The sequence below is a fragment of the Penaeus vannamei genome, chromosome 19 (assembly GCF_042767895.1).
Source record: "Penaeus vannamei isolate JL-2024 chromosome 19, ASM4276789v1, whole genome shotgun sequence".
In the NCBI taxonomy this organism is placed as follows: Eukaryota; Metazoa; Arthropoda; class Malacostraca; order Decapoda; family Penaeidae; genus Penaeus; species Penaeus vannamei.
Window position 1 is genome coordinate 37606702 of NC_091567.1, and position 10000 is coordinate 37616701.

General features: G+C 41.5%; 1 protein-coding gene across 6 annotated transcripts in view; it reads right to left on the reverse strand.

Moving 5' to 3' along the window:
• The window catches only part of LOC113808654 (high affinity cAMP-specific and IBMX-insensitive 3',5'-cyclic phosphodiesterase 8B), a 62654-nt gene that overhangs the window by 40473 nt on the left and 12181 nt on the right, over nucleotides 1-10000 (reverse strand). For 3 of the 6 annotated variants that reach the window (XM_070134295.1, XM_070134297.1, XM_070134294.1), the window contains exon 1: nucleotides 4623-4904. The exons of the other annotated variants lie outside the window; for them this stretch is intronic. In XM_070134295.1, coding sequence (XP_069990396.1) covers nucleotides 4623-4878 — 256 coding nt within the window. In that variant the 5' untranslated portion in view covers nucleotides 4879-4904. Of the gene's footprint in view, nucleotides 1-4622; nucleotides 4905-10000 lie in introns of those variants that run through there. 6 annotated transcript variants of the gene reach the window in all.

Consider the following 10000-nt stretch of genomic DNA (forward strand, 5'->3'; position numbering starts at 1 on the left):
GCAAGGAACAAGAAAATGTATAAACTTAAACAAATAAATGTGAACACACTAAAAAGAAAAAAAAATAGAAAAAAATATAAACAGCAAGGAATAAGAATATGTATAAACAAATAAATATGAAAACATCAAGAAATACAAAATAAAATATATATATATATAATATAAACAACAAAGAATAAGAAATTGTATAAACATAAACAAATAAATATGAAAACATTTCCCACCCTTCTCCCTTTTTTTCATTTCTCTCCCTTTTCCTCCATTCCTCTCCCTTTTCCTCTTCTCCTCCTTCCCCCTCCCCCTACAGACATATATGGAAAAAGATACAACTATAGAAATAGACAGAGATATAGATATAAATGTAGATATAGGTATAAATATAGACAAAGAAAAAGATGTAGATATATATGTAGATATAGATATAAATACAGACATAGACAAAGATGTAGATATAAATGTAGATACACATATAATTATAGACATCGGCAAAGATGTGAATATATATGTAGATATAGATATAAACATAGATATTGATACAGATATAGAGAAAGGTGTGGATAGAAATATAAATACATATAAATTCCTTTCTATTGCACATAAACAATCGTTTTTTTTCGTTATCAGCATACTCTCTGCTTTCACTATTTTTTGCCATTTTCTTGCGGTTTTATCACTTTTTTCTTATTCATATACATTTACTATCCACTTATTTCGTGTTCTATTCAGTCCTCAATTTTATTCTATTTACTCTTTCGTCTTCTATTCTCATATTCTCCTTCTCTCCACAGTTTTATTCTTCCATTCACTTTCATTTCAATCTATTATTCTTATAAACACTCATTCTCTTCTTCAGTTTTTTTCATTCTTTTTCATCAACTACACTTTTTTTCTTCTCTTTCTTCTCCCACTTCATTTTCTCACCAGAGAGAGAGAGAGAGAGAGAGAGAGAGAGAGAGAGAGAGAGAGAGAGAGAGAGAGAGAGAGAGAGAGAGAGAGAGAGAGAGAGAGAGAGAGAGAGAGAATAGAAAGAGAGAGAGAGAGAGAGAAAAAGAAAAAAAAACATGAACGGACTTTCAGATGGAACCAGTCTGAAGGAAACAATACAGCTTATTCATTCACGAAAGGAAAATAAATTGGTTATCTTTTTCTCTACTTTTTTTTTTTTTTTTTTTTTTTTGGGGGGGGGGGGGAGAGGGGGGTGCAGCGAGAAGAGAAGGGAGGAGGAAATTGAACGAGAGAGAGAGAGAGAGAGAGGGGAAGGAAGGAGGGAGGGAGAGTGAGAGGGAAGGGAGAGGAGAAGGGAAAGGGGAGGGAGTGGAGGCGGAGGAGGAGGAGGAGGAGGAGGAGGGAAGGGGGGGAGGGACAATAAAGGGAGAGATGGAGGGGGAGATGGGAAGGAAGAGTGGGAAATTGGGAGAGACAGATGAAATGGGAAAGATATATATATATATATATATATATATATATATATATATATATATATATATATATATATATATATATATATATGAGAGAGAGAGAGAGAGAGAGAGAGAGAGAGAGAGAGAGAGAGAGAGAGAGAGAGAGAGAGAGAGAGAGACAGGGACAGGGACAGGGACAGGGACAGGGACAGGGACAGGGACAGGGACAGGGACAGAGAAAGAGAGCGAGAGCGAGAGAGAGAAAAAACAAGCAGCCAACCAAACACACAAAACCGAGAAAGAAAAAAGAAAGCAAAAGACAGACAAGACAGCAAGACAACCAGACAGACAGACAGACAGAGCAGAGTCTCCAGACCCCGCCCCCTGATCCCGCTGCCTTAGGTGTTAGGTCCCAGTGACTTAGGCGCTAACCCTTCCCGATTCCCCCTGTCCTTGGAGCGCCTAAATCAGGGTCGCCCAGCAGCAGCCGCACTCGGGACCACGAGATTATGGACTTACTCGGAGTAACTTATCGACCCCATTCAAAGCTTTTTTTTTTATCACATTCCTGGGGCATTTACTATTTGGTAATTGACGTACGTACCTTTACACAAAGACAAAGGTATTCGGCTTAGATAAACGCAAATGCATATTCACACAAAGACAAAGACATTTGGCTTTAATAAACGCAAATATATTCACACAAACACACATTCGACTTTTTTATTCGCTTAAAACATTTGACTTTAATATATGATATATTCGAAAACGATGATGATGGTAGTGATGATGATGATGGTTGTGGCGGTGATGATTATTTTGATGATGATGGTGGTGGTGGTGAGAGAGAGAGAGATGATGATGATGAGATGATGAGATGATGATGATGAGAGAGAGAGAGAGAGAGATGATGAGATGAGATGAGAGAGAGAGAGAGAGAGAGAGAGAGATAGATAGATAGATAGAGAGAGAGAGAGAGAGAGAGAGAGAGAGAGAGAGAGAGAGAGAGAGAGAGAGAGAGAGAGAGAACAAACACACAGACAAAGACACACAAATACACATAGAAAATAGAGAATCAGAGACAGAGCAAGACAGAAATTGAGACTCCCAGCGAGAAAAGACAGAGACAGACAGACAGACAGAAGCAGAGGCACAAAATACCTGTTCCCCGTAATTAACTACCGATTCAACACCTGTACACACGCTCCCCGCCCGCCTACCCACCGTCCCCCCCCCCCCTCTAATATCAATTTTCTCATCTTCGCCAAAATTTGCAAAATGAGACGCCTTTCCCGCCATTTCTTCCTCATCTCTAATTTGTCACTTTCTCTTCCACGTAAAGGAGGGCTTCCATCACTCGCTACAATTTCCGTTGAAATAACATTTATTCTTGGCATATTTGCGTTGTGAAAAAAAATAAAATGTAAAGAAAACGAGAGTTAGAGGAGGAGGGGATACGGACTCACAACTTTGTTTTTTTCGTTCATTATCATTCTTGACGTGTTAAGTCATTCACATCGTAAACATTTATTCATGGCATGTTTTCGTTATGAAAAATACAGTGCAAAGAAACAGGGGGGGGGGGGGAGAGGGGAAACAGACTCACTTTTTTTTCTTTTCTTCGTTCATTCATTATTATTCTCGATGTATTAAGTCAGAGACATCGTAAACATTTATTCTTGGCTTATTTACGTTATGGAAAATAGAATGTAAAGAAATGAGGGAAAGGGGGACGGGAAACGGACTTACAACTTTTTTTTCGTTCATTCCTTTTCATACTGCATTCGCATCGTAAACACTGATTCTTGGCATGTTTCCGTTATGAAAAATACAATGTAAAGAAAATTTTTAAAAAGGCGGGAAACGGACTTATAGCTTATATTTCTTTTTTTTTCTTTCTTTAACATCTATAAACACACGACGTATTAAGAAGTATTATTTTTCTTTTATTCTTCCTTTTTAAACATCTATTAACACACAACTTATTGATAACTAATACTTTTTTCGTCTTTTTCCATATCAATAAAATACGACATATAATGATTACATTCATATAAACAAATCTCCCACGTGGTATTATAGGCCATAAATCGCCGTCAAACCAACAAAAGAAAAAACAAACAAGGCAGTCAAAACACCTCATATAAGTGATATTAATGAACTTAATAAAAATGAATCAAAGGCAAGCTATATAAAGAACCACACTGAAAAAAAAAAAAAATCGAGATTTATACCACCAAAGCCGTCAGTGCAGGTCAAGATACAGCCTCTTTTCCCTCCTCTTTCTCTTTATTCCACTCCTTTCCTCCTCTTCACTCCCCTTCCACCTCTTCTCTCCCCTTCCTTCTCTTCCCTCCCTTCCATCCTTTCCCTCCATTCCCTCCTCTTCCACCTCTTCACTCCCCTTCCCTTCCCTCCTCTTCCACCTCTTCTCTCCCCTTCGCTTCCCTTCCCTCCCTTCCCTCCCCTTCTACTTCTCTCCCCTTCCCTACTTTTCCACCCCTTCCTTCCTCTTCCGCTTCTTCACTCCCCCCTCCCTCCTTCCCTCCCCTTCCACCCCTTCTTTCTCTTCAGAATTGGCCGCGAAATCGCCCCCCCCCCCGAACCAAAGAATATTCGTATACTTGTCAAGCATAAATAAAGAAACAAAAAGCACATTCACCAGTCTAGACATGCCGATCAACCGGGCAAATAGATAGATAAATGTATATCTACCAGACATATAAACAGATATACCTTTATTCCTGTGTATATGCATGTCTGTATTTACGAATATCCCTTGGGTCGGGCCTCGCACAATGCTAACAAACCGGCCGTAAATCCTCAAATCCTCAAATCCCGATTAACATCCCTATCTAGAAGGATTTCCTTAATTAATTCTTGGCTATCGTGGCGACCGGGATTATCTACGGTCAAGTGAACACGCAAAAAAAAAAGAGTTATTTGATGAACACGAAGAACACTAGGGTCTATGCATCTGTCAAAAGAGAGAAAGAGAGAGAGGGAAATGAGAGAGAGAGAGAGAGAGAGAGAGAGAGAGAGAGAGAGAGAGAGAGAGAGAGAGAGAGAGAGAGAGAGAGAGAGAGAGAAGGGAGAAAGAAAGAAAGAAAGAGAGATATTTTCGTGTCTTCTAGCACGAGAAGACACAAACAAGAACACAAACAACACGAATTTATGCCTTTCACTGTCTACGAAAACTTCCAAGCGTTTCGGGGAGTGTACCTTGAGGAACTTCGGAGGAGGAGGAGGTCGTGGAGGAGGACTTGGCGGAGGAGGAGGTCGTGGAGGAGGACTTGGCGGAGGAGGAGGTCGTGGAGGAGGACTTGGCGGAGGAGGAGGTCGTGGAGGAGGCACAGACGGAGGCGGAGGAGGAGGAGGAGGCACAGACGGAGGCGGAGGAGGAGGAGGAGGAGGAGATGGAAGAAGGGGACGACGAGGACCTCGCCCGGGGCAGACGGACGCGAAGAAACCCCTTCATGTCTCGAGCTTCGTCGCGGAGGAATGTCGTCGGGAGGCGGTTCACAGGGGGCGTGGTGGTGGGGGTAGGGGGGGGGTAGGGAGGAGGAGGGAAGGAATTAAAGTCTCAGGGGGTGAGGGTGAGGGGGGGGGGAGATAGCGATAAGGAGATGTCAGGACTGATAAATGATCGATGGACGTGGCGGTCTGATACACCGTGGGGCTGCTGAGTCCGAATCTAAGGATTATTTTGCTAAAATCGCGTCGGAAAAAGGAAAGCGAGAGGGAAATAAATAGCTTGGAATATCAACTTAATCCTTTCCTCACTTTCTTTTTTTATCAAACCGTTTATTCTATCTGTATTTTCCTTTCTTCTTCTTCAAGAGGTTTTGGGAAAGTACCTGATCGCTCCTGACTTATACTATCGCTCGCTATCTTGATAATACCTGATTTATCACAGGTGGGGGGGGGGGGGTAGAGCGGTAACACCTGTTTAAAAATTACTGTTTTGTAAATTATAACTTCGAATCATCCGGACATCCCCCGTGGGTTTTAGCACTGCCTTGCCCCCAACTCCACTCGTTTCAGAGAGAGGGAGAGAGGGAGGGAGAGAGAGAGAGAGAGAGAGAGAGAGAGAGAGAGAGAGAGAGAGAGAGAGAGAGAGAGAGAGAGAGAGAGAGAGAGAGAAAGAAACGAAAAGAAAAATAACTTTATCTAACGTCTATCGCCTCGTCTTAATCACTTCCGTCGAGAAAGCATCTCCGAAACAGACAGTTAACACACACACACACACACACACACACACACACACACACACACATCACACACACACACACACACAAGCACACGCACACACACACACGCACGCACAAGCACACACACACACACACACACACACACACACACACACACACACACACACACACACACACACACACACACACACACACACACACACACAAGCACACGCACACACACACACACACGCACACATCACATTTGTTTTACCGAAATGAAATACCTATATATATATGTAATATATCTACGTTATGATGTTCCTTCTCGTCCCCTATGCTGTAGATCATCGTACGCTGGGTTGTCTACTTTCGCTCTACATTCATCTACTTTCTCGTACGGCTTTTTTATGTCTACTTACATTACTTTTTCTATTTTCCAGGTGTTTATTGTTTCTATTTTATTATCTATTTACATATTCGTACATCTTTTTTGGGGAGATTCTATACTCACTTATATTCCTTTGCTTTCTATTTTATTTGTGCTTGTTATCTCTTCTTTACATCTATCTTTATTCTTATTTTTTCATTAAAGGCGTTTATTCTCCATTCTCTCTACATCTTTCTATTTTCCCTTTGAACTTTTTGGTGTTTATATCATATTTTCTACATCCTCCATTCTCTTACTAATATTTTGCCTTGTCTTTTTAGGTGTCGATGTAGGAAGAAATGAAAAGACTTTTTTCTTTTCATTAACAACACTTTCTCGGCTTCAAGTAATAAATAATAAAAAAAGAAAAAAAAAGGTTTGTTTCAAACAATTACATTTTCATACATGCTAACCATCGTCCCTCAACACACACACACACACACACACACACACACACACACACACACACACACACACACACACACACACACACACACACACACAAGCACACGCACACACACACACACACACACTACTAACCAATAAAAAATAAAATATCAATAATAATAAATAAATAAATAAACAAATAACAACAATAAAAAATGATTTGGATTACCGAAATGAAAGATCTATATTGTCTCTTTGCTACACATGTTACCCAGACAGACAGGCAGACAGACAGACAGACAAGATATTAGATGACTCATCAGAGGGGCAGGTAACACCAAGCACACCTGCACACACCTTGGTACACGTGACCTATCATAGCGCTAAATTTGTAGAGGAAGGGCAGGTGAAGAATTGAAGGAAGGGAGAGAAAAAGAGACGGAGAGAGAGAGACAGAGATAACCACAATACGAAACGCTCCAAAAAACGGAAACAATCTAAAGAAGTAGAAGAAGAGGAAGAAGAAGAAGAAGAAGAAAAACAAAAAACAAATACTAAACACACACAAAAAAAATACTAAACACACAAAAAAGAGAGAAAAAACGCTCTCAAATCAACGAAAAAAAATCACAACCATGAAAAAACAATAAAATAAATAAAGACATATAAAAAAATAAAAAATTACCCTCCAGCAGACAGATGCCGAGGCTGCACCTGGCCACAATTACCACCTGGTGCCTGACATTTTAACACGCCATCATGCTTGTCACAAACACCGACCCATCACGACAAAGCTTACTTACCAAACCCTTACTTTATCCCACTGTCCTTTCTAATCTTTTCTAATCTTTTCTAACCCCACTGTCCTTTCTAATCCTTTCTAACCCCACTGTCCTTTCTAATCCTTTCTAACCCCACTGTCCTTTCTAATCCTTTCTAACCCCACTGTCCTTTCTAATCCTTTCTAACCCCACTGTCCTTTCTAATCCTTTCTAACCCCACTGTCCTTTCCAATTCATTCTAACCCCACTGTCCTTTCTAATCCTTTCTAACACCACTGTCCTTTCCAATTCTTTCTAACCCCACTGTCCTTTCTAATCCTTTCTAACCCCACTGTCCTTTCCAATTCATTCTAACCCCACTGTCCTTTCTAATCCTTTTTAACCCCACTGTCCGTTCTAACCCCACTGTCCTTTCTAATCCTTTCTAACCCCACTGTCCTTTCTAATCCTTTCTAACCCCACTGTCCTTTCTAATCCTTTCTAACCCCATTGTCCTTTCTAATCCTTTCCAACCCCACTGTCCTGTCTAAACCCACTGTCCTTTCCAATCCTTTCTAACCCCACTGTCCTTTCTAATCCTTTCTAACCCCACTGTCCTTTCTAATCCTTTCTAACCCCACTGTCCTTTCTAATCCTTTCCAACCCCACTGTCCTGTCTAATCCTTTCTAACCCCACTGTCCTTTCTAATCCTCTCTAACCCCAGTGTCCTTTCTAATCCTCTCTAACCCCACTGTCCTTTCTAATCCTCTCTAACCCCACTGTCCGTTCTAATCCTTTCTAACCCCACTGTCCTTTCTAATCCTTTCCAACCCCACTGTCCTGTCTAATCCTTTCTAACCCCACTGTCCTTTCTAATCCTCTCTAACCCCACTGTCCTTTCTAATCCTCTCTAACCCCACTGTCCGTTCTAATCCTCTCTAACCCCACTGTCCGTTCTAATCCTTTCTAACACCACTGTCCTTTCTAATCCTCTCTAACCCCACTGTCCTTTCTAATCCTTTCTAACCCCTGTCCTTTCTAATCCTTTCTAACCCCACTGTCCTTTCTAATCCTTTCTAACCCCACTGTCCTTTCTAATCCTTTCTAACCCCACTGTCCTGTCTAATCCTTTCTAACCCCAATGTCCTTTCCAATCCTTTTAACCACACCGTCCTTTCTAATCCTCTCTAACCCCACTGTCCTTTCTAATCCTCTCTAACCCCACTGTCCGTTCTAATCCTTTCTAACCCCACTGTCCTTTCTAATCCTTTCCAACCCCACTGTCCTGTCTAATCCTTTCTAACCCCACTGTCCTTTCTAATCCTCTCTAACCCCACTGTCCGTTCTAATCCTTTCTAACCCCACTGTCCTTTCTAATCCTTTCTAACCCCACTGTCCTTTCTAATCCTTTCTAACCCCACTGTCCTTTCTAATCCTTTCTAACTCCACTGTCCTTTCTAATCCTCTCTAACCCCACTGTCCGTTCTAATCCTCTCTAACCCCACTGTCCGTTCTAATCCTTTCTAACCCCACTGTCCTTTCTAATCCTCTCTAAACCCACTGTCCGTTCTAATCCTTTCTAAACCCACTGTCCTTTCTAATCCTTTCTAACCCCACTGTCCTTTCTAATCCTTTCTAACCCCACTGTCCTTTCTAATCCTCCCACTGTCCGTTCTAATCCTCTCTAACCCCACTGTCCGTTCTAATCCTTTCTAACCCCCTTTCAACCTCTCTAACTTACTGTCCGTTCTAATCCTTTCTAACCCCACTGTCCTTTCTAATCCTTTCTAACCCCACTGTCCTTTCTAATCCCACTGTCCTTTCTAATCCTTTCTAACCCCACTGTCCTTTCTAATCCTTTCTAACCCCACTGTCCTTTCTAATCCTTTCTAACCCCACTGTCCTTTCTAATCCTTTCTAACCCCACTGTCCTTTCTAATCCTTTCTAACCCCACTGTCCTTTCTAATCCTTTCTAACCCCACTGTCCTTTCTAATCCTTTCTAACCCCACTGTCCTTTCTAATCCTTTCTAACCCCACTGTCCTTTCTAATCCTTTCTAACCCCACTGTCCTTTCTAATCCTCTCTAACCCCACTGTCCGTTCTAATCCTTTCTAACCCCACTGTCCTTTCTAATCCTCTCTAACCCCACTGTCCTTTCTAATCCTTTCTAACCCCACTGTCCTTTCTAATCCTTTCTAACCCCACTGTCCTTTCTAATCCCACTGTCCTTTCTAATCCTTTCTAACCCCACTGTCCTTTCTAATCCTTTCTAACCCCACTGTCCTTTCTAATCCTTTCTAACCCCACTGTCCTTTCCAATCCTTTCTAACCCCACTGTCCGTTCTAATCCTTTCTAACCCCACTGTCCTTTCTAATCCTTTCTAACTCCACTGTCCTTTCTAATCCTTTCTAACCCCACTGTCCTTTCTAATCCTTTCTAACTCCACTGTCCTTTCTAATCCTCTCTAACCCCACTGTCCTTTCTAATCCTGTCTAACCCCACTGTCCTTTCTAATCCTTTCTAACCCCACTGTCCTTTCTAACCCCACTGTCCTTTCTAATCCTTTCTAACCCCACTGTCCTTTCTAATCCTTTCTAACCCCACTGTCCTTTCTAATCCTTTCTAACCCCACTGTCCTTTCTAATCCTTTCTAACCCCACTGTCCTTTCTAATCCTTTCTAACCCCACTGTCCTTTCTAATCCTTTCTAACCCCACTGTCCTTTCTAATCCTTTCTAACCCCACTGTCCTTTCTAATCCTTTCTAACCCCACTGTCCTTTCCAATCCTTTCTAACCCCACTGTCCTTTCTAATCCTTTCTAATCCCCA